Source organism: Lynx rufus, unplaced genomic scaffold (genome assembly GCF_022079265.1).
Source record: "Lynx rufus isolate CCGP_SWC_20201006 ecotype Redwood Valley unplaced genomic scaffold, mLynRuf1.p SCAF_4, whole genome shotgun sequence".
In the NCBI taxonomy this organism is placed as follows: domain Eukaryota; kingdom Metazoa; phylum Chordata; class Mammalia; order Carnivora; family Felidae; genus Lynx; species Lynx rufus.
Genome location: NW_025814856.1, coordinates 78,253,481 through 78,278,166, shown reverse-complemented (window position 1 = coordinate 78,278,166; position 24,686 = coordinate 78,253,481). Strand labels below are relative to the sequence as shown.

Sequence of the window (24,686 nt, the reverse complement as noted above, 5' to 3'; positions counted from 1 at the left end):
AATTCCGATGGGTTCTTTTGCTTGAACGTGTTTTGGGATCAAAATGTGAGCTTCTCCATTGTTAGATGTGTCCAAATGCCTTTGCTCCGTGAATTCAAAGCTAGGATCTTCACTGATGTGTCAGAGCAGATGGACACCACCCCTACCAGGGTAGAAATGTGGGTGGGGGAGGGGGAGAGTCCGTTGACTGTCACTGTGCCTTTATTTGGCTGGAAATAGTGCATCTTATCCAGGTGCTTTTTTATTATTTTTGTCTCTCCCCCAAAGTCTTTTTAGGCTCCTTTCCCTCATCACTCCCACCTCCATAATGAAATTTTAATACCACTCATGTACTGTATATCTGTTTGTGTATTGTGTATATATATGTGCTTTACCCCCACACACACAAAAACAGTAGTTTTTTTGTGCTCTCCCCCAACTAATCTTGCTTTTTACTAGTATTTGTAAGGGTAATTTTTTTCCCTTTGTAGGAGGGCATTTCCACTTCAATAAGCTAAGTTTAACCGTATTGCAGCAGAACTCTGTTGTCTAATGCACCTGTGCTTTTTATCAGAGCTTTATTTTAAGCTGATTATCATTTAAATACATATGCTAAAATCTTACTGTACTGAGAACACTGGAAAAGTGAACGTTAATGTATTTTACAGGAATCGATTTTTTTCTAGGTTAAATGCCTTTAAACCATGCAGTTTCTCTGTACAGGCCACATTTGCTTTTTCCTCCTTTGACAAATATCTATTGAAGGTGTACTGTGCGCAGGGCTCTGTGCCAGGTGCTGAGGCCCAGTGTAGTGGCTCACGGAGTTCAGGCTGCTATATGCTTTGTTAGGCAGCAAGCTAGCACGGGTTATATAAACTAGTCCGATGCAGAGCTGTTTGAACAAATTTTTATACGTTTCCAACAAAGTACAGTGGACACTGGGTGAAAACCCCTGGGAGGTGCTGTAATCCCTTGTGCAGTAGAATAAGAAGGGTACTTGGTCTTTGTCCTGAGTCCCTGGCACAGAGCTCCTCAAACCCTTAGAATCTCCTGAGTGATAGGAATTTATTTGCTACGCAGTGACTCTTGGCTGAGGGGCTTCTCGATAGCTTGAGAATGGGGGCTGGTTGCCAGAAAGAACAAACTTTGATTAGAAGCTTGGAACTTTTCTGCCCTAACCCCAACCTTTGGGAAGGGGAAGGAGACTGGAGATGGAGTTAATCACTGGCGGCCAGTGATTTAATTAATTGTGCCTGTGTAGTAAAACCCTAGATGACAAGGAGCACCTGGGTGGCTTCGTTGGTTAAGCATCCAACTCTTGGTTTTGGCTCAGGTCATGATCTCACAGTTTGTGGGATCAAGCCCCACGTTGGGCTCTGTGCTTACAGTAGGGAGCCTGCTTGGGATTCTCTCTCTCTCTCTCTCTCTCTCTCTCTCTCTCTCTCCCTCTCCCTCTCTCTCTCTCTCCCTCTCTGTGTGTGTGTGTGTGTGTGTCTCTGTCTCTCAAAATAAACATTAAAGGGAAAAAAAAAAGAAGAAGAAACTGTAGATGACAGGGTTGAGAGCTTCCAGATTGGTGAACACATCAGAGTGCTGGGAGGGTGGCATACCCAGAGAGCACTTGGAGATTCTGCCCCTCCCCCATACCTTGCCCTGTGAATCTCTTCCATTGGCTGTTCTTGAGTTGTTCCCTTTATAATAAACCAGTAAGAGTAAGGAAGGCACTTTCCTGAGTTCTGTGATTCATTCTAGTGAATTATGGAACCAGAGTGGTCATGAGAACCCTCAATTTATAACTGGTTAGTGGCCTGGGAATCGAGATCAGCATCTGAAGTGGGGTTGGTCCTGCAAGACTGAGCCCTTTGACTTGTGGCATCTGACACTAACTTCAGGTAGAAAGTATCAATTAAATTGGATTGGTAGACAATCCAGTTGGTATCAGAGAGTCAGAGGAGTGCTGTTGGGAGAAACAACATGTATTTGGTGTCATGATGGGAAAAAAAATCCCTTAACCTTGGCTGTCACTGCAGTTGATCCTTGAATAACACAGGTGTGAACTGTTCAGATCCACTTATACATGGATTTTTTTCAGTAAGCCTGGTACAGCATCACAGTACTGTAAATGTATTTTCTGTTCCTTAAGATGTTCTTAATAACATTTTCTTCTGTCTAGCCTTCTTTGTTATAAGAATACAGTTTCTAACACATATAACATACAAATGTGGGTTAATCAACTGTGTATGTTATCAGTAAGGCTTCCAATCAACCGTAGGCTACTTGTAAAGTTTTCAGAGAGTCAAAGTTATATGTGGATTTTTTAGGGGCGCTTGGGTGGCTCAGTTGGTTGAGCATCCAACTCTTGATCTTGGTCTCAGGGTTGTGAGTTCAAGTCCTATGTTGGGCTCCGTGCTGGGCATGAAGTCTACTTTAAAAAAAGGTTATATGTGGATTTTCAACAGCATGGGGGTTGTCTTCCCTAACCCCTTCATTGTTCACGGGTTAACTGTGTGCAGGTGTGTGTGTGTGTGTGTGTGTGTGTGTGTGTGTGTGTGTGTGTCTTACATGAGAAGATTGAGGGCCAAGCCCCAGAAGGTACAGAGTCAATATAGTTCCCACTTACCTATTCTGTCCTGCGAACTATGACAGGTGACTGGCTATGTAATACATGCATATCACAGTACAATGTGGGAATCAACTTAAATTCTTAGATCATTCTAGATGTCCAAATAGATAATGTGAATATAGCAGGAAAGCCTCAATATAGGGTTCACTTAAAGAATAAGGCTCTGGCCCTTCCTACTGTGTAATGGCCACACAAAGAAGAGAATATATAGTTTCAGGCTCAATTTCAGATTTCCCAGGAGGGATAAGGTAAATACATTTTCCAAAGAATACAAAACAGCTCATAGTAGCTGGAGGCTTTGGTTTGAGGGTCCTTCAGGTACAGAGCCTTCATCCATTCATTCCTTGTACATATATTTCCTGAGCTTCTAATCTCTGTGCCAGGCCCCTTGGTGAACAGATAAAAGTTCTCATTTCTTTCTGTTTTCCATTTCTTGGACAAATGGTGTTAGACATTTTAGCAAAGAAGGACAACTTTTTTTAAACATTTATTGTTGAGAGACAGAGAAAGACAGAGTGTGAGCAGGGGAGGGGCAGAGAGAGAGGGAGACACAGAATCCAAAGCAAGTTCCAGGCTCTGAGCTGTCAGCACAGAGCTCAACGGGGGGCTTGAACTCACAAACTGTGAGGTCATGACCTGAACTGAAGTCAGACGCTTAACCAACTGAGCCACCCAGGCGCCCCATGAAGGACAACTTTTTATTCATTCATTTATTCTACTTGTGTTGGAGAGTCTATAATGCAGGTAGAATATTAGGAGATACTTAAACAAGGTATCATCTCTGCCCTCAAAGACCTTGCAAGCTTGTTTGTTCATTAATCAGTCATTCATTCAAAAAAGTATGCCTTGAGCCAGGTGGCATGCCAGGTCCATGCTAGGGAACTAGAGAGGGAACAGGAGCGCACAGTTAGCTCCTGATGGGCTGTAAGTCCCAGCCTCAAGGGGGAGCAGAGAGTAACACCTTTGGGAGAGTACAGAGTGTTAAGTGAAAACTGTGATCTCTGCCCATGGTATTGGGTCAGGGCAAAGGGAGTGCACAATGGGTTTTCCTAAACTAGCTCTAAGGAGGGTGCCTCTTGTCTAACTTTTTAGTTGGGGCTGGAGAGAAAGGATGGCTTGGAAAGGAGTTCCAGTCCCAGGAAACAGCATAAGTAAAGATTTGGGGGATGGAAAACACCATGGCAGCGTACAAGACTGCATGTGCTGTGTTTTGATTTGGCTGTAGGAGGAGGGAGATGAACTGTAATGTAGTGAAACAGTTGCACATAAATGCCAAGAACTAAATCCTTGTAATATTGGCACAGTAAATGGTTCAAGGAAATGGGCAGCCAAGAAACAAATAAGCAATGCTGTAGATATCACAAATTAGAAGGGTGTTAAATAACAAATAATACTGGGACAGTTAATAAGCTATTTAGAAATATAGTAGATTCTTACTCATAATTTTTGTCAGAGGTTAGGGGATTGGAATTTAGAGATTTTAGAGAATTAAGATTGCCCTCTATGCATTAAAATTTAAGATCAACACTAAAGGATTTACCTACTATACCAGCTCATTGAATATGTGATCCCATTAGCAGTGCTGACCACATGGGCCCCATATTTACAAGGGCCCCGAGTTTGGTCTAATGTTCTGTTGTTGCCCTCCTGAAATTCTTAATTTTGGAAAACAGGTCTGTGTTTTCATTTTGCACTGAGTCCTGCTTATTATGTAGCAGTCCTGCTTGTGGGATTGGTCATCTATGAAAACAAGTTTACAGAGCCAAGCTTTAGAAGTAGATGTCCTCATGCTTTTGGAAGAGTTGCAGCCAACAGGATTAAAGTGTGTAGGCCACAAGAGCAGGACCATCTGTATGGTGTCTGTGGAAGCCTCAAGCTGTCCCAGACTGATGCCACTAAACATTCATTTTATTAGACACACTCTCTGCCTCTAGCTCTTTCTCATCGAGCAGCCTTTTAATTGTGATTTGGCTTCTTCCATGGTCTTCCTGCAGGGAGAGAGCTGGTCATGCTGACTCCATACTTGATTCAGGGGTGAGTTACTAAATTGGTGTTCTGGCGATACGCATCAGTGAGGTGTTTTAATGGGAGCTTGCCCCTGAGAGACAGGCCCCCGCTTCTGTTCAGTTTCTGAGATAGAAGGTTGAAGTCCATGCATTAGGCTGGTGAGTTCACCAGAGTCAAGTGCAGAGCAGAACATTAGTTAAGAACAAGGGCTCTGGGGTCAGCCAGACAATGAATGCTGTGATCAGGTATTGGTCCTGTTGAACTAAAATGTGTGATCTGGGCCAAGATACATAAACTCTTAGTGCCCTAGCCTTTCATCTGTCGATTGGTGATAGAAAACCTACCTTAGGGTTGTTGTGAGATTGAATGAGAAAATATACACTAAGTCAGGGTTCCTCACCCACAGCTTGTTGACAGCTTGAGCCAGGTGATTGTGGGTTGTGGGGAAGGGGAGCTGCCCCATGCGTTGTGGCTTGTTTATTGGTATCTTTGGCGTCCCTCAGTAGCCTGCAGCTTCCCCCTAAGCACCCCCCAGTTGTGACAATCAGAGTATCTCCAGACATTGCCAGATGTCCTCTGGGGACAGAATTGGTCCTGGTTACAAATCATTCACTCACTGGCCAAGGTGTATATAGAGTAATGCCTGGAGAAAAGAAAGCACATGTTAGGTTTTATAATAATAAGGGCGGTTGGGGTGCCTGGGTGGCTCAGTCGGTTAAGCATCAGACTTAGGCTCAGGTTATGATCTCACAGTTAGTGGATTCGAGCCCTGCATCGGGCTCTGTGCTGACAGCTCGGAGCCTGGAGCCTGCTTCGGATTCGGTGTCTCCCTCTCTGTCAGTCCTTCCCCTACTGTCTCTCTCTCTCTCTCTCTCTCTCTCTCTCTCTCTCTCTCTCAAAAATAAATAAACATTGGGAAAAAAATTTTTTTAATAATAAGGGCAGTAGTAGTACTAATGATGATAGACTCCTGAGGCCTCTGGAAAGACATTTGTCAGCTGCTCACTGAACCTCTGTTCTTTAAATTTCTCCCGTCTACAGCAGAATAAAGGTCCACATGAATTAAAGGGCAAATGTAAAAAGATCTACTTTTAAAAAAGTGCAAGAGAGGTAAATCTTTAGATTTGTAAATAAAGAAGGAGTTTCTAAGCTCAAAACCAGTGGTATTTTGGGGATGTTTAATGTTGAGTTTAAATCATATAGAGGAATTTTCTTCCTTGATCTCACTACATTAAAAATAAATAAATATGCCTAGCTTGTGAAAACTTTGTAATTGTAGTTTAAAAATCACACTGGATAAAATGACTGTGAGAAATAGGTCAGTGGTGTTAAGAAACTGGTGTAAATCAAAAAGAAAACCAAATGCATACAGAAATTCCTCATATATAAAGACAAAGGTAGAAATATAGTCAGCTTATTAACATTTGAACATAGTTTAAAATGCAAAATAATATTTGTTTATTTACTTATAAATTTTTATTTATTTATTTTGAGAGAGGAGGAGGGGGCCGAGGGAGAGGAGAGAGAGAATCCCAAGCAGGCTCCATGCTGTCGGTGCAGAGCCCAACACGGTGCTGTATCTCACAAACTGAGATCATGACCTGAGCCAAAATCCAGAGTCAGATGCTTAACTGACTGATCCACACAGGTGCTCCTAAAATTCAAAATAATTTTTGAAATTTTAAATAAATTTTTCATAGGCAGGATTTTAAGCAGTAACGTCCAATTCTGTTGTATAGTTTAGAGAAGTCTTACACCTTCTTTGTGGGACAGCAGATGGGTACAGTCCCTCTGGAAGGAAGCTTGGTAATAAGTATGCCTTAAAAAATTGTCATACCTGTTAGCCCCCAAAAATTACGTTTGGGAATAATTCCCACAGCATAATCTGAAATGTAGACAAATATTTATGCATGAAGAGGTTTATTGCAAGCTTCTTTTAATAGAAGCCAGCTAAGTGTCTAGCATTATGGGAGTGGTTAATGTTAGTTTATGATAATTAATCAGCAGTCTTTAAAACAATTTTTGCAAAATGTTCCTAGTGGCATATGCAATTCTTACAGTGTTAAATGAAAAAAGCAAGCTATTAACTGAATATACAGTATGAACTCAACTCAGAATAAAAACTAGAAAGGAATATGAGCACGTTAATCATATTTGCCCTTGGAAGACTGGGTTATGAGTAATTTAGGGTAGGTACTCGTAACTCTACAATTAAGTTGATCATCTCATAGCAGACTTAGACTTTTTTTGGTGTCTCTTTGAGGAATTTTTAAATATTGTGCATTTCTAGAGCTTGGAAATGAAGGTGGAACAGGTGAAGCTATGTTTCTTTGAGTAACAGAAAGTAGAAAGCAATTGTCATTGTCTTAAAGTACTGTTTTACTGGTTCGTGGGTTCGAGCTCCACGTCGGGCTCTGTGCTGACAGTGCTGAGCCTGGAGCCTGCTTCAGAGTCTGTGTCTCCCTCTCTCTCTGCCCCTCCCCTGCTCATGCTCTGTCTCTCTCTCAAAAAAAAAAAAAAATAAATAAATAAATAAACATTAAAAAAATTAAAAAATTAAAAAAAATAAAGTACTGTTTTATATTTTAATCAATTTTTTATAAATTGAAATAAGAAATTGGTTTTGGGGTGTAGACTGCTTGCCCTGGCTGAAATGAATTAATGTTGTTTTATACCATGGTTCTCTTTTTGTTCATTTATTTTTTTAAGGTATATTTGTTGTAGCATGTTTCTTGATAAAAACATCAAATGTCCATTTTTATTTTTATAGTATGTGCCGAAGCTTATAATCCTGATGAAGAAGAAGATGATGCAGAGTCCAGGGTATGTAATTAATAAGTTAATTTTAAATTATACTCCTGTATTGGATCAGGAATATAATAATAAAAGATGTTAACAGGCATATAGATCAACAGAAGGCATAATGGAAGTATTTTGACTGTTTCTTTTTCCTAGTTTTCTCTTGGATGCTTTACTTCTACTTCAAGTTCTATAGAATTACTTTTTTCCAAAAAGAGTCTTTTTGTTTGGGTAAAAGGAAAGATGAACATAAACACCAGTTGTGGTTTCATTTCTTTTTGCACAAATACGGCCTGGTGATGAAAAATGTTTTTTAGCTATCTTTCTCATAGTGTTAATGCTGTTTTTTCTGATAGTATTTCTAGTAAAGAAAAATACCGGGGAAAGCCTTTTGTTCCTACTAGTTTATAACAACAGAAGCTTATTCTGAAACAAACAAAATCACAGTAAAATTACATCTAATGTGTCAGTTTAAAAGTTCTTTTAAAAATCTATTATGAGTCTTAATAGATTGCTCAGAAACTGATTTCTTGAAGGCTGTAATGTTATTTGTAAGAATTTGTCCAGTTTTGTTTGAAGCAGTTTTTAAGCTATGTCCCTTCACTCCCTTCACCTTTTATTTATTTAGTAAAAAGTAAGCTAAATATAAGAGATTGCTCTGCCTGAAAAATGGAAAGTAATGATTTTCTTTTTTTTCTTTCTTTCCTTCCTTCCTTCCTTCCTTCCTTCCTTCCTTCCTTCCTTCCTTCCTGTCTGTCTTTGTTTCATACTTACTTGGCAAAAGCTCCATTTGTTGTTTGGCCTCAAAAAATAAAAATTTATTTCTGTAGCTCTGACAATACTTAAATAAGATTGAGTTTTAATATGGAAAAGCAAATAGTATATCCCTAAGTCATTACATCATTAAGCTCCCTGAAATATATGTAAAATCCAGGGGTAGAAAGATCAAGGAGCCTCTGTTACACAGAAGGTCTTGAAGAAAATCCCATCTCATTCTTGTACCTGTGGGGATTCCCAGCACCAGCATGGGGGGAGCTCACGGTTTGCTACCAGAACTCAAATTAATTTGATAATGTCTATAAATTCTGGCCTGAAATTATATTTTCTTAGGATTAAGGTATCATTACTAATGTGTGGCATATTGTTAGCACTTCATGTAGGTGGAAAAACCAGGCCTTGCCCGTCGTGTACTTGATTTATGTATCTAGCAGAAACAATAACGGGTGACTTTGAAGAGGACACACATCTTTACACTTGTTCATAGCTACCATTTGATCCGTGATAGGTAAAGTGGTTGGCTGGGTCACACTCCACTTAATTCCTAACAGTCTTATTTGGGAGGGGTGGTACCAGTTAAGACTCATTTGGCTACATTAAAAAACCCAATCACATTGAGATAAAAATTTAAAAAAAAAAAAAAAATATATATATATATATATATATATATATATATATATATATATTGGGGAAATTTACTGGATATATTCTTGGAAATCTCATAGAATTCCAGAAAGAATTAAAAAACCCAAAAAACCGAAGCCGTAGCTGGTAGACAGGAGCCAGGCCACCTCTGGGGTCTCTCCATAGCAGTGATTCAGGACTTAAGACTACTGCTCTGGAAAGGGACTTGGCTACCAATTGCTTTTATGCTGTGTCTCTCAGTTTAAAGACCCAGTTTCCCTGGGAGAGTTTCTCACGGACCCAGCTAGGGGGCCAGGGACAAGAGGTGCAGACTTAGCTACTGGCCACCACTTTTAAGTGAAGGCAGTTCCTAGAGAAGGAGGAATCTCGATGGGTGGGGATTTACCGCTAGAGTTATCCCCTGTAACACCCTTCATATTACTTTTAACAGTGTGTTTGTAATTAACTTGTTATAATTATAAGGCGCTTCAGATTCTCTCCATTAGGAGAGAATGACTGTTCTTTAAACATGTTACTAAAAACTGCACTGTTTTTCCAGTCTTAGATACTACAAGGCAAACTGCACCATAGCACTTGGAAATGATTATGACAGATTTCAAAATTAATTGGCTCTAAGCAGGTATTGGAAAATGTAAAGAAAATATATAGTATATTTTGATAAGGTACCATTTCATTTGAACGTTTTGTATTATTTCACAGACTATGCAGCAGATCCTTAAATCTCAGATTAGTATAAATGAGTATTTATTCTGATATGAATTCAAAAAAAATTTAAACACTTAAGATTGATGTTGCAAAATCACAAATTAGATTTTACCTTTAATGAATGAAAACACAGGGGTGCCTGGCTGGCTGAGTAGGTAGAGCGTGTGTCTCTTGATCTTGGTTGTGAGTTTGAGCCCCACATTGGGTATAGAGATTACTTTAAAAAAATGAAAATATCGGGGTGCCTGGGTGGCTCAGTCGGTTAAGCTTCCGACTTCGGCTCAGGTCATGATCTCAGAGTTCGTGGGTTTGAGCCCCGCGTCGGGCTCTGTGGTGACACCTCAGAACCTGGAGCCTGCCTCAGATTCTATGTCTCCCTCTCTCTCTCTTCTCTTCCCCTCCCCTGCTTGCACTCTGTCTGTCTCTGTCTCTCTGTCTCTCTCTCTCAAAGTAAATAAACATTAAAAAAATTTTTTTAAATACTTAAAAAAAAATGAAAATATACAAGTTTTATTTACATCTAACATGTAGCCCTTCTGGTAGAGAAGAGCTGGTAAGTTTAAGAGTAGATCATTTCTAGCAGAGCATGCAACTCTTGATTTTGGGGTCACAAGTTCAAACTCCACATTGGGTACAGAGATTACTTAAATAAAAATTTTTAAAAAACAGTGGAACATTTCTTTGTTGTGTTACTCCACAGAATTTGGAGGGTGGGGGTGCCTTCTGTATATCTGGTGGGGTGCTAGGATGTTCCTTGCTGAGCACCATGGACAAATCCCTGCCATCTTGGGGCTTAGAGTCTCCTAGCAGAATTAGACAACAAGCCAGTAAATTAATGAACAGTTGCAAAGTGTGAGCACTAAAAGGATAGTGAAGCAGGGTCTAGTAATGAAAACAAAACCAACCCCACATGACAAGGTCCCTAATTAAATGGAGTGGTTGCAGAAGGCCTCCTTGATGTGAGACTGGGGAGAGTCTTGCTCGAAAGCCCTGAAGCCCCTTTTGGGTTGATCTCAGTCTCAGCAGGGAGCAGGTGATAGTTCCCAGCCAAGGCAGGTGTGGCCACAGCGGTTCAGGTGAGGCTGGGGGAGGAGGGAGGGAGATTTAATACCCAGTAAATGTGATGGAATCCATCTACGTGTTCAGATTTAAATTTTTTAAACGTTACCTTCAGCTCTGTGTGAAGAATGGACTGGACAAATAAAAAAATATCTTGTACAGATATCTCTTGCTTTACCAAAATAGATTTGTAGTGTTTTCTTTAAAGAAAACATCTACATAATTTTTTTATGAATTGTTTTTCTGATTATTTAGTTGAAAGACACCCAAGATTTAGATAAGTTGACAAACTTTTTCTGTAAACCTTTTTTTTTCCTGAAAAATTTACTGTTTTCAGATAATAAATATTTTAGGCTTTGGGGGCCATACAGTTTCTGTCAAAGCTACTTGCTCTGCTCTTGTAGCTTGAAAACAGCCATAGACACTACATAAATGGATGAATGTGGCTGTGTTCCGTTAAAACTTTATCTATGGGGGTGCCTGCCTGGCTCAGTCGGTAGAGCACGTGACTCTTGATCTTGGGGTTAGGGTTAGGGTTAGGGTTAGGGTCATGAGTTTGAGCCCCATGTTAGGTGTAGAGCTTATTTAAAGAAAAAACCAAAAAACCATATTTATAACACTTGAATTTGAATTGTATCTAATTTTGATGTATCAGGAAGTATGAATTCTTTTGATTTTTATTAATCCCAATCATTCTTAGCTTAGGGGCCATGCAAAACGAATTTGGCCTTCAGGCCATAGTTTGCTGACCCTGGTTTAGAGAATAAATTTTGTAGCCAGCCTTCCTGGGATGAATCATAGCTCTGCAGCTCCGAACTTTCTGACATTGAAGAAATTACTTGGGACAAGTTCATTTTAATATAGGAGATCATACAGTAGTTTTCTTCTTCTGTCGGCTTATTTTACCCAGCATGAATTGCTACCTGCTTCATGGGGTCAGTTACTGGGATAAAATGAGTTATTATTTTTAAAGCCCTGAAACCAGTGCCTGGCACATAATAAATGCTATATAATTATTTGGTTTTTTGTTTTACAATTATTTGTTTAAAAAATAAGATTTTTATCCGGAAATCAGAAATAAATTTTAATTAAAAAATAAAGTGGCTGCTAGTAAGAAGAAGTCACAGTTGGGTGTATTGCTGAAGCCTTAGTTTTCCATATGCAGATCTTACATGTAGGATCACACCAAACCCAACAGAAAAAGAGTCTTTAGAAGCGGGAGAACATCTTTTGAGCAGTTGGTTACAGGGTGGAGGCACCCAAAGTCTCAAAGATTCACCAGATTTCTGACTGCTTTCCAGAGCATAGAGCAGGATTTTAATATAGGGTCTGTTGTAAAAGATAAAAAAGACTCTGGGTACAGAGGAGTGATGGTGGGGAGAAGGGACAGAGGGAGAACGGAAAGCAGTAGACAGTAGCTGTGGTGGCAGGATTAAGAACCAAGATTTAAAAGTGTTAGTTCTTGGGGCATCTGGGTGGCTCAATCTGGTAAGCATCTGACTTTGGCTTAGGTCACGATCTTGTAGTTCGTGGGTTCGAGCCCCAGATAGGGCTCTGTGCTAACAGCTCAGAGCCTGGAGTCTGCTTCTAATTGTGTCTCCCTCTCTCTCTGCCCCTCCCCTGCTCGCTCTCTCTCTCTCTCTCTCTCAATATAAATAAACATTAAAAAAAATTAGAAGTGTTAATTCATAAGAATGGAGGTAGTAGGAGAGAGAGAAAAGGAAACTGCTGTTGTGTGAGGGGTTCCGTACAGAGTGAATGGTTGGGGCAAAAGACTTAAATTCATTACAAGAGTAAATCAAGTGCAAGGTGGTGCTAAGAAAGATTAAAGAAGACAATTTGGGTAATACAGTCACACCTCAGCACTTCATGAAGGAGGTGGTCTCCGTTCCCAAGGGTCCAGGGAACTTCAAGATGGGGTGGAAGGCAGGCAGCTTTTGTAGAATAAGGAATAAGGAACAAGGAAACAAGTATAGAACCCGGGGTGGCATGGCTTTTGGCCATGCTATGTTTCTGGTGCAGCAGAGTATTTACGGGAACACGAAAGCTATTTAAATTGTGGTTTGCTGACGTTGCTCCCTGGGCAGGAATCCCTCCATCTTGGGCCTAGAAAGTTATTTCAGCAAGGGTGCCATGGTATCCCTGACTTTTTCTCTCTGAGGACAGAGCTTCTCAGCAGGCAGACATTTTATGATTGTTTCAGTGTTGAAGATCTAGTTGGATTTTGTGAAGTGAGAGGTGACTGTTTTATTGTGTTAGCCTTCCTTATTTGAAGTAGGGAGATAGGAATTTTGGTTGGCATGAATTTTTTTAATGCCCAGATTTAAAAAATCTCTTGTGTTGTAAGTAGTGAGTTAGTTGGCACCAGGATCTGCTTTTTCTGTGTCCATATGTCATCTTAGAATCTAGTTTGAGGTGAAGTTTGCTTATATCTTACCCATATGGGAAAAAATGCAATGACTTCCTCTCCCACTGGCTAATACTCTTTTGAGGAGTATATAAATGCTACACAGACAGGCATACCTTGGAGATACTGTGAGTTCAGTTTCAGACTACCGAAATAAAGCATGTATTACAGCAAAGCCACTCAAATGAACTTTTTGGTTTCCCAGCGCAGAAAGAAGTTATGTTTACACTCTGTTGCAGTCTCTTAAATGTACAGTAGCATTGTGTCTAAAACAACAACATCCATGTCTTATTTAATTATGTACTTTCTTGCAAAAAAATGCTAACCATCATCTGAGCTTTCAGCACATCCTAATAACTGATCTCAGATCATCGCAACAAATACAGTAATAATGAAAAGGTTTGAAGTATTCCAAGAATTACCAAAATGTAATCCAAAGAGACAAAGTGAGCAAATGCTGTTGGAAAAATGGTGTCAACAGACTTTCTCAACACAGGGTCACCACACACCTTCAATTTGTAAACACACCTGTGAAGCGCAGTAAGGTGAAAATAAAATGAGGAAGGCCTGAATAACTGTAAATATCCTTTATTCCTCTTGGGCCTATGATTTTCATCAATTTTTAGCCACCTGAGATTGGCCTGAAGCACTGATTCTGATTTCCCATTGTGAGTTTTGGTATATTCATGGGCACAGAACTCACCCCTGCCTGGTTGTGGCTGTGCTGATGGCAGGGCCAGTGGCAGAAGGGCTGGGATACCTGCTCATCAGCTGCCATAGCCACTCTTTGAGCATTAGAATAGGAAAAGGTGGTGTGTCGGGGTCCAGGATGATGCCATGCCTGCTGTGTTTAGGACTGTCTCTTGCCTCTCTACTCATTTTATAGTTACAAACTACCGGTGTTCACAAAAGAGTGGGCCTTTTGGTTCAAGTTGGTTGAGGCTTCTGCTAGTCAAAAGGGACTCTGGAGAGTTGACAGGCCACACTTCCAGAGGGCATTCTGTTGGTCTTCCCCTTTCTGGAATGACAGTTTAGGAAGAATATACCTCACTTGTTTTCTTTGAGCTCATTCTAAACTGAGCACACCAGGACTGTTGGATTCATTTTTCCTCAAATCCACACTCCCTAGGCATGGCGGCATGCATTGACTTGGTCCCTTGGGAAAATTACTCTTTGGTCCAGGTAGTTAGGTACATTGTGCATAAAAATGTATCTAACATCTAATGCAATATACTTGTAAGAATTAATTAGCTTCTAGAGGCAATCAAGTTTCAAAGGGAAGATCAACATCCCGAAAGACTATTGCACTCAGTGGTAGAGTGTGAAACAGTATTGAAGGCTATTGAGAAGAATATTAAAACAGAACGAAGGCAGCCTGCAGATCTTCAAGGTAGCTGTTTTGACCTGCTGCCCTTTTGTGTGTTCCTACTGGCTGGGAGCTTTGGGGTCTTTAGTGATGAGCCAATCACAGACTTTTACCAAATGAATATGCTAATCTGGGGGAAACACTCTTGAAAACCATTGCAGTGCTGAATTGATGAATGTGCACCACTTCCCAGATATCAGCTCTGTTACTTGACCTTTCTTAGTGAGCTGCTAGCTGAGGTCTGGCCACCTAAAGTGAGCCTCAGCACTGACCATTCTTCCCTCCAACATCCTGCTAGGAAATTTCACCCCTTACGAGTAAGATGAGTAGACTAATTGTTTGTTAATTTGGTGTCCTTTTAGATTATACATCCCAAAACTGATGATCAAAGGAATCGATTGCAAGAGGCTTGCAAAGACATTCTGCTATTTAAGAACCTGGATCCGGTAAGACAAATCTCACTAACCAGAAATGTTTTTTTTTTTTCCCTGTGTCAGAGTGAAGAACTGGGTAGGGTCTTAGATTTTACCCTCTTTACAAGCTAACATCACCCAGGATGATGTAAAGGCCCCACCGTGGATGCCTGAGTGTATAGTGGGGTTGTGTTCTAGGAGAGCAACCCCAGGCTTCAGAGGTGCTCTGTTGTCACAGCTAGGAGTTCACAGGCCTGCCTGCACCTTGTCTGGGGAAGACATTATGTCATCCCTCGCGGTTACTTGTTACAAACATTGCCCTGAGAAATGGCCCAGATGAAGAGAAGGTAGGACCTTGCATTCTTTGTACAGCCAGTAGGAACGTGCAGGATGGTGCAGAGCCCGTGGTGGATTGCCTCTCTTACCAGCTAGTAATAGTAATTACATTTTAATGTGTGACTTGTCTGTTATACGTATTTTAAAGGTAACATTTTACTTGGCCTCAAAGGAGGGGGATTTCTTTCTTTCTTTCTTTCTTTTTTTTTTTTTTTTTTTTGGTAAGGATTTCGAAATCTCTGGTCTTTGGTTCTGGGTGATTTTCTAGAATACCCTCTTTCAGTGTTTTGCCCTGAATTCTGACTTAATTGTTCTTTTCCTTCATCACAGATTATGCCTCTTCACTGCTCTGTGGTCCTTTGGGTTGCCATGATCCTGCTGCCATGATCCAAATGTGGGAAATGAGTCAACTCTTGTAGCTTACCTCAACTTTTCTTTGTTGGTCAAACGCAGCATTTTATAGTTTTCAGATTGATGTCCTGGAGAAGAAAGCATTAAATTAACACCTATTCTTTTAAAGATAAGGTCTTCTAAAGGCCATTTTTATAAAGAGGAAGGGACTGCATTATACCAAATCTTCTATACTGGGTCATATGACACCTGCAACATTTTTTAAAAATCCTTTGTTTTGCGGTACCTGGGTGGCTAGGTCGCTTACATGTCTGCCTTCGGCTCAAGTCATGATCTCATGGTTCGTGGGTTCGAGCCCCACATCGGGCTCTCTGCTGTCAGCACGGAGCCCACTTCAGATCCTCTGTCTCCCTCTTTCTCTGCCCCTCCTCCACTTGCACTTGCTGTCTCTCTCTCTCTCTCTCTCTCTCTCTCTCTCTCTCTCTCAAAAATAAATAAACATTTAAAAAAAAGATTCTTTTTTTCTAGTACCACATATGTGTCTTCACATCCTCCAGGAACACAGATTTTACTTTGTGACTTTGGAGATATTGTTTTAGGACCACACATTACATACAAGTTCTTGTCCAATTTGACTCAAGTCCTCTAGAATTCTGAGTTTGCAAAACTGTGAGCTCTAAAGAATGGGGGTGTTGGTTGTTTAATAATGAAAAATTAAGAAATGAAATTAAGATAGAAAAATATAGGAATTCAGTTTAGAAATGGAAACATTTTCTTGTAGTATTAAATTACAGATAGAATAAGTGACTAATGGGAATTTGTGAAATTTTGATGGGCTTCCAAATAATCACATATTTCATTTATCTAGAATGATAATGATTCTGTGAAATAAAAGATACTTAAACTATGTAATTTCTTTCTTTGTTTTTTTTAATGTTTAATTTTGAGAGAAAGAGTGCAAGCGGGGGAGAGGCAGAGAGAGGGAGACACAGAATCTGAAACAGGCTCCAGGCTCTGAGCTGTCAGCACATCGCCTGACATGGGGCTCGAACCCACAAACCATGAGATAGGTCATGACCTGAGCCGAAGTCGGATGCTCAACCGACTGAGCCAACCAGTCACCCCTAAACTATGTGATTTCTATTGATCGTCCACCAGTGCGAGTCCAAATAATTACCAGTGGAAAGATACAACTTTGTGTGTGTATGGGGGTGGGCATTGGAATTAAACTAATTTAGTATTTAACTCTTGCCCTTCAGGTACATGTGGAAGACAGCTGTAAAGTTAATCCTCAGTTTTTCCCTTCAGCTAAACAGATTCTTTATTTTTCAACTAGAACTTTACATGGTAGGATTTCAGAGCTCACCAAAAACAGTGCTTCTCACGCTCTGCTGCGCCTATAAATCATCAGAGGATCTGGTGAAAAATGCAGGGTCTCTCGTTCAGTAGGTCTGTCATGGAGCCTGAGAGACTGCATTTCTCACCAGCTCCCAGGTGAGGCTGATGGTCCTGGCCCACAGCCATGCTTCCAGGAGCAGGCACTAGGGCCAGATGTAAAAATGCTCTAGTTCAGGTTTTTGGCACTCCCGCCTGTTATTTTGTTTGCATACTTTCCTATTGAATTGAACCCACATTTTAATGCATCAGCAATGACTAGACATTGCTATTCAGGTGCCTGTACACGAAGTGATAAACAGATGGGAGTGAAATAGCTGTTAGGCATGTTTTCCGGGAATGCTTCCTATTCTGTTCTGTCCTCTAAATTGATTTTTCTTGCCATTTCAGCTTTAACTCTTTTAAAGCCCTGTAAAAAGTGCATTTAAAATAATTAAATTTGGGGTACCTGGGTGGCTCAGTCGGTTAAGCGTCTGACTCCAGCTCAGGTCATGATCCCATGGTTTGTGGGTTCGAGCCCCATGTCGGGCTCTGTTCTGACAGCTCAGAGCCTAGAGCCCACTTCAGATTCTGTGTCTCCCTCTCTCTCTGCTCCTCCCCCGCTCATGCTCTGTCTCTCTTTCTCTCCCAAAAATAAATAAACATTAAAAAAAATTTTAAATACGGGCGCCTGGGTGGCTCGGTCGGTTAAGCGTCCAACTTTGGCCTAGGTCATGATCTTGCGATTCGTGAGTTCGAGCCCCGTGTCAGGCTTGGTGCTGACAGCTCCGGAGCCTGAAGCCTGCTTCCATATTCTGTGTCTCGCTCTCTCTCTGCCCCTCCCCTGCTCATGCTCTGTCTCTCAAGAATAAATAAATGTTTAAAAAAAAATCTAAAAAATTTTTTTAATAAATAAAATAATTAAATTGCATTTAAAATAATTTTTTAAAAGCTATTACTAGTAGATTCTGGCAAGGAGCATCTTTATTTAATTAAAGTGATTATTTTTATAAACAGTAATTTTTTGTAGCCTTCTTTTGCTTCTTTGATGAAGGTCTTCAATATGTATATATTTTTCAAAGGCCAGTTCATAGGGGAGGGAAAAAAACAAGAAAAAGCCGCTTCACAAAATTAGCAAATTCATAAATTACCATTATTGAATATTTTATAGGGAAGAAGCAAATGTATTTACATAGTTGCTTCCAAAAGATTTTTTTTTTTAATTTGAACCTGAACTGTCTTGATTTATTTCCCTACTATCTCAGATCTTTCTGGGAATGATGCAAAATATAGATGAGTAAAAATGTATGTTTCTCAACAAATTACCACCTGGAATTAAAAAAACCTCCCCAAACATGACAGTTTGAAGATTTTAGGTTAAGCTTATGGTCTTGAACAGTGTTCTGGTTTCTCATGATACACATTTTTTTTTACAGTAACCCAAATGCATTTACATTGAATGACATATTTGACTCCTATAACCTGCTTATAAAACAGCGCCCTTCAGTTTGATGCCGTGCCCACATACTGTGCTCCAAAACCTGTATAAAGTGTTGGATGCCACAGAAATGCATGGTTCTTGTCCTCTTGGAACTTAAGATTTGATGGGGGATCCAAATACCCACACCAAGCAATTTGGTAAAACATGGGAAATGCTGTAATGTAGTCAGGACACTGTGAGAGGGTGAGGGTCTCTCAGCCCCCCTGAGGTTTCAGGAAGCTGGGGAGGCCACCTGAGCTGAGCCTCAGAAAATGAGTAGAATAGGAACTTGGCAGGGGAAGAAAAGGGAGTGTTCTCACTGGAGCCTGGAGCAGAGGACACCCAGTGGAGGGAGCATAGGGTGTATGTGTGTGTGTGTGTGTGTGTGCGCGCGCGCACACGGTGTGTCACAAAGGACTGTTCTTGACCTCCACCCTGCAGCATTGACTGCCTATTGAAGGCAGTGGGAAGTCACACTTGAAATACTTTCAGCAAAAGTAGTAATCGAATGTGTGTGACGTCACTGTGGTGGCAGGGTAGAGGGTAGAAAAGTGGGAAAAGGGACTTAGGGAAGAGGGGTGGTTTCATAAAATATTCAGGATTAGCAGAAGCTGGCACTTTTTAGGGACTGGATGATTTGTGACCTGATGCACAGGGTCTAGGACGTCTTCCTCCCAGTGTCTCCGCTGGAATGACCATGAGCTGGTACCTTTTTCTGAAATGGGAAAATTTGGAGGAGGAAAGGGGGGGCAGTAATTACTCACTTATAAGAAGAATGATCTAGGCTTTGTATCTAGCATCTCATCTCAATTCCCTGAAGTCATTGTGTAGCTTGGAAATCTTGCACCTCCTTGGCCTCCGAACGTTTTTTTCCTGGGAGTGCTGTGTATGCATACATTGAGCACAGCATTTGTAATTATGAATCTCTTTGAAGATATCCTTTTCATGAATATTTCAGTGCTCGACTCAGTAGGCCATTTTTCTTCTGCAATATTTCTAATTTGAGACAAACTGAAATAATTTTCCTAGGCTCTCTGATAGGTTCTTTCATTAATGGAGAGTAAATTGTTATTTTTGAAGTGAGTCAGAGACCTTTCACCAAGCACAGTCATGGGTCTGCGTTCCAAAGAATAAGCTGTAGATTTCCTACTGTGGTTGTCAGTCACTGGGAAAACCTCTGCATATTAAATATTTCCTAAGTTCTTTTCACTCTGTGCATAATGATGGGGAAAGTGCATTTTGATTGATTAGAACAGACACCTGTCACATTGAGAAGTTCTAGAAGAAATGATTGTTCTGTATTTTACCAGGAATTACTTTTCTATCGGTATGTGAATTCCTAAGCTTTATAATGTTCTAACATGCAGCTCATTCCAAGATGACCAAAAACAAATAATGTATTTCATCTTTCTCTCCCATTTGACATTTAGAGAAAGAGCTAATCAATAAGGCTGATATTCCCTCTCCATCGGGCCTAAAAGACTTGGAATATAAATAGTAAGCAAAACAAAATATTAGTAAACCATTTACTCAAACTTCATAACTTTGATAGGTGACCATATGTTGCCTGGTTGATGAACTCATTTGGATAAAATGGTCCCTGTGAGGCCAATTAGCACCACATCAAGACAGCACTGTTTTACTGTCACATTGGCTTCATCTTCCACAGGGGCTGCTCTTTCCCACGTAGGTGCCAGCGCTCACACAGGAACTAGGGGGTGGGGAGATGAAAACCATTTCCTGCAGACCACCTCTATCATTCCTCCAGAAGCTTTTCTTAGCCCACATGAAGATGCAGTAGTGTGTTCTCTGTTTCAATGGAGAATTTGGCTTTTTTATTAATTAAAATTTTTAGGCGCACCTGGATGGCTTAGTCTGTTGAGCTTCTGACTTGGGCTCAGGCCATGATCTCACAGTCCGTGGGTTCGAGCCCCGTGCCAGGCTCTGTGCTCACAGCTCAGAGCCTGGAGCCTGCTTCAGATTCTGTGTCTCCCTCTCTCCACCCTTCCCCTGCTCTCTGTCTCTCAAAAGTAAACATTAAAAAAATTAAAAAAAAATTTTAAGTCCACATGCATATTCAATTTATAAAAATTCAAAAAGAACAAAAGAGGAGGGGTGCCTGCATGGCTCAGTCAGTTGGAGCTTCTGGGTCTTGGTTTCAGCTCAGGTCTGGATCTTGTGGTTCCTGAGATTGAACTGCACATTGGTTTCTGCACTGACGGAACAGAGCCTGCTTGGGGTTCTCTCTCTCTCTCTGCCCCTCCCTCACACACTTGCACATATGTACCTCTCTTCCTCTCTCTCTCTCTCTCTCAAAATAAATAATAACGTTTATTTAAAAAAAGAATAAAAGAATAGTCAAGGGAAGGAAATCCCCCTTCTACCCCTGCCTTCCAGCAGCCCAGCTTCTCAGGAGCCATGTTCTTTTAGTGTTCTCATGGTATTTCTTTAGGGTTATACTATGTATAGATCAGTACATTGTTTTGTTTTGTTTTTGTATTTTTCAAGTTTTAATTTAAATTCTAGTTAGTTAATATGGTAAAATTGGTTTCAGGAATAGAATTTAGTAATTTATTACTTACATATGACACTCAGTGCTCATCACAAGTGCCTGCCTTAATGCCCATTAACCATTTAGCCCATCCCCCCCCAACTCCCGCCAACTTCCCTCCAGCAACCCTTAGTTTGTTCTCTATATTTAAGAGTCTCTTATGGTTTGTTTCCCTGCTCCCCGCTCTTTTTTTCCTTCTGTTATTAATATTATTATTATAAGTTTATTTATTTTGAGAGAGAGAGAGAGAGAGTAGAAGAGGGACAGAGAGAGAGGGAGACAGAAAATCCCAAGCAGGCTCTACACTGTCAGCACAGAGCCCAGTGTGGGGCTTGAACTCATGAGCTATAGGATCATGACTGAGCCAAAACCAAGAGTTGGATGCTTAACTGACTGAGCCACCCAGGCGCCCCTGTTTTCTTTCTTAAATTCCACATGTGAGTGAAATCATATGGTATTTGTCTTTCTCTGACTGACTTTTTTCACTTAGCATAATACTAGCTCCATCCACATCATTGCAAATGGTATGATTTCATTCTTTTTGATGGTGAAGTAATATTCCATTGTGTGTGTGTGTGTGTGTGTATACACACACACACACACACACATACATACATACTTACCACATCTTCTTTATCCATTCATTAGTTGATGGACACTTGGGTTCCTTCCATAATTTAGCTATTGTTGATAATGCTGCTGCTATAAACATTGGGTTGCATGTGCTCCTTCAAATTTGTATTTTTGTATCCTTTGGGTAATACCTAGTAGTGCAATTATTGGGTCTTAGGGTAGTTCTATCTTTAACTTTTTGAGGAACCTCCATACTGTTTTCCACAATGGCTGCACCAGTTTGCATTCCCACCAACAGTGTAAGAAGGTTCCTCTTTCTCCACATCCTTGGCAACATTTGTTAATTTTAGCCTTTCTGACAGGTGTCAGGTGGTATCTCATTGTGTTTTGATTTTGTATTTCCCTGATGATGAGTGATGTTGAACATCTTTCTTTGTGTCTGTTAGCCATCTGGATGTCTTCTTTGAAAAACTGTCAGTTCATATCTTATGCCCATTTTTTAACAATATTATTTGTTTTTTGGGTGTTGAGTTTAATAAGTTCTTTATAGATTTTAGATACTAACTCTTTATCTGGTATGCCATTTGCAAATATCTTCTCCCATTCCATAGGCCGCCTTTTAGTTTTGTTGATTGCTTCCTTTGCTGTGCAGAAGCTTTTTATATTGATCAAGTCCCAGTAGATAATTTTTGCTTTTGTTTTCCTTGCCTCTGGCAATGTGTCTAGAAAGAAGTTGCTATGGCCAAGGTCAAAGAGATTGCTGCCTGTGTTCTCTAGGATTTTGATGCAAATATTAAAGACCCACAGCTAATATCATCCTCAATGGGGAAAAACTGAGAGCTTTTCCTCTGTGGTCAAGAACAAGACAGGAATGTTCACTCTCACCATTGGCATTCAGACAGCAAAAAGAAATAAAAGGCATTTAAATCAGCAAGAAAGAGGTCAAACTTTGACTACTCTCAGACACCATGATCCTTTAGGTAGAAAACCCCGAAGACTCCACCAAAAATTACTAGAACTGATATATGAATTCATCAAAGTTGTAGGATATAAAATCAATGTACAGAAATATGTTGCATTTCATTATGCCAATACTGAAGCAGCAGAAAGAGAAATCAAGGAATTGATCCCATTTATAGTTGCACCAAAAACCCTAAGATACCTAGGAATAAACCTAAGCAAAGAGGTAAAAGATCAGTGTGTTATTTTTAAATTTTGTTGGCAGCAAACTTCCCACAGCGTTCTGCCCAGTTCTTTTTTTTACTGAACAATAATCTGTATTTATGGAAGTTCCATATTCTTTCAAAAAATTATTTGTATCACTATTTATAAAAGTTTAAATTGGAAACATTTATATATTATAAAGCCATATCAAGAAAACACATTAACATTTTGCTGTTGTCTGATTTATTAAAATTGTATAACAAAGGAGGACCCGCATCATCAAAATAACATTGAAAAAGAAGAACAAAGTTCAGGACTCACACTTGCCAGTTTCAAAAATTTTACTACAGAGCTCCAATAATAAAAATAATGTGCTACCGGCGTGGGCAGACACATAGAACCAAGGAGTAGAATTGAGAGTCTACAAACAAACCCTATAGTTTTGATTGATACATTTGATCTGATGTCCATTTGATTTTGACAAGAGTGCCAAGACCATTCAATGGGGAAAAGAACAGTCTCTTCAGCAAATGGTGCTGAGACAACTGGACATCCACACACAGAAGAACCAGGTTGGACCCCTCCTTTACACTGTACACAAAGATTAACTCAAAGTGGATCCAAGACCTTAAATGTAAGCTCCCAAACTATAAAAACTCTTCGAAGAAAACACAAGGGTAAGTGTTCATGACCTTGGATTTAGGGAGACACCAAAAACAGGAATATGAAAGAAAGAAATTGGACTTCATAAAAATAAAAATTTTGTGCATCAAAGGACATTATCAAAAAAAATGAAAGACATTTTGCTAAATAGAAAATATTTGCAAATCATATGTATAAGGGCATGATCTCCAAAATCTATAAAAAACTCTTACAATCCAACAACCAAACAACAACCTAACTTAAACTGGGCAAAATACTTGAATAGACATTTCTCCAAAAAAGATTTACAAGTGACCAATAAGCACGTGAAAAAATCCTCAACATGGCCAGTCATTGGGGAAATGTCAGTCAAAACCTCAATGAAATACCAGCGCAGCCTCACTAGGGTGGGTAATTTTTTTTTTAAAGGAAAATAACAAGTGTTGGTGAGGATGTGGAGAAACAGAAACCCTAGTACATTGCTGGTGGGAAAGAAACTGGTTTAGGCACTGTGGAAAACAGCTTGGCAGTTTCTTAAAAAGTTAAACATAGAATTACCATAGAATTCAGCAGCTCCACTCCTGGGTATAACCCAGAAGAATCAACATAGATATTCAAACAAATACTTGAATATGAATGTTCAATATTCATGCCCAACGTGTCAACAATCCAAGTGTTCATTGACGGATGAGTGGATAAACATTATGGTATATTTACAGTGGGGTATCATCCATCCATAAGGAGGAATGAAGTATGATGGACCTAGAACAAGGACAGACCTTGAAAACCTTACTTACGTACACTAAGTGAAATAGTCGATGGGTAAGGTCATATGTTGTATGATTGCATTATGTGAAATATCCAGATTAGGTGAATCCATGGAGACAGAAAACAAGTAGGTGTTGCCAGGAGCTAGTGGGAGGGGAGAATAGCAAGTGACTGCTTGGTGGGCACAGGGTTTTGGGGCGCAATGAAAATGTTTTGGAACTAAGAAGTGACGGTTACACAACTTTTTGTGGCCACTGAATTGTTCACTTAACCATGGATAATTTTATGGGAAATTTTACCTCATAAAAACATTTTGTATATATAATTCATCTGAACATTTTGATTGCCATTAGTTTTAATATTTAATGGCTAAAATACACTTTAAGGATGCAATTAAATCAACTCTTTACAGGCTCAATCACTGAAGTGCCTCCACTAAATCCCTGGGTACCACAGAACATAGTTTGAGAAACACTGAGCTCTTTTGTGTATTCTAGGGTCTTCAAATTATTCCTGTATTCTGAGGAAAGATTTCTTCACCTAGTTTATTCTCACTAGCTGAAGTTTATCTTTAAGCCTTGTCAACCATGCTTTAGCAGAATAAAAATTTTATATAGTTTTAATAGTTGTTGAAGAATAGTTTGAGGTTTCTGGCTTCCGTTTTAAT

General features: G+C 39.9%; 1 protein-coding gene across 3 annotated transcripts in view; it reads left to right on the top strand.

Annotated features, from left to right (window-relative positions):
- The window catches only part of PRKAR2B (protein kinase cAMP-dependent type II regulatory subunit beta), a 103,824-nt gene that overhangs the window by 59,543 nt on the left and 19,595 nt on the right, over positions 1-24,686 (top strand). For all 3 annotated transcript variants that reach the window (XM_047094814.1, XM_047094813.1, XM_047094812.1), the window contains exons 3-4: positions 7,380-7,432; positions 14,730-14,813. In XM_047094814.1, the coding sequence (XP_046950770.1) occupies positions 7,380-7,432; positions 14,730-14,813 (137 nt within the window). The remainder of the gene's footprint in view (positions 1-7,379; positions 7,433-14,729; positions 14,814-24,686) is intronic.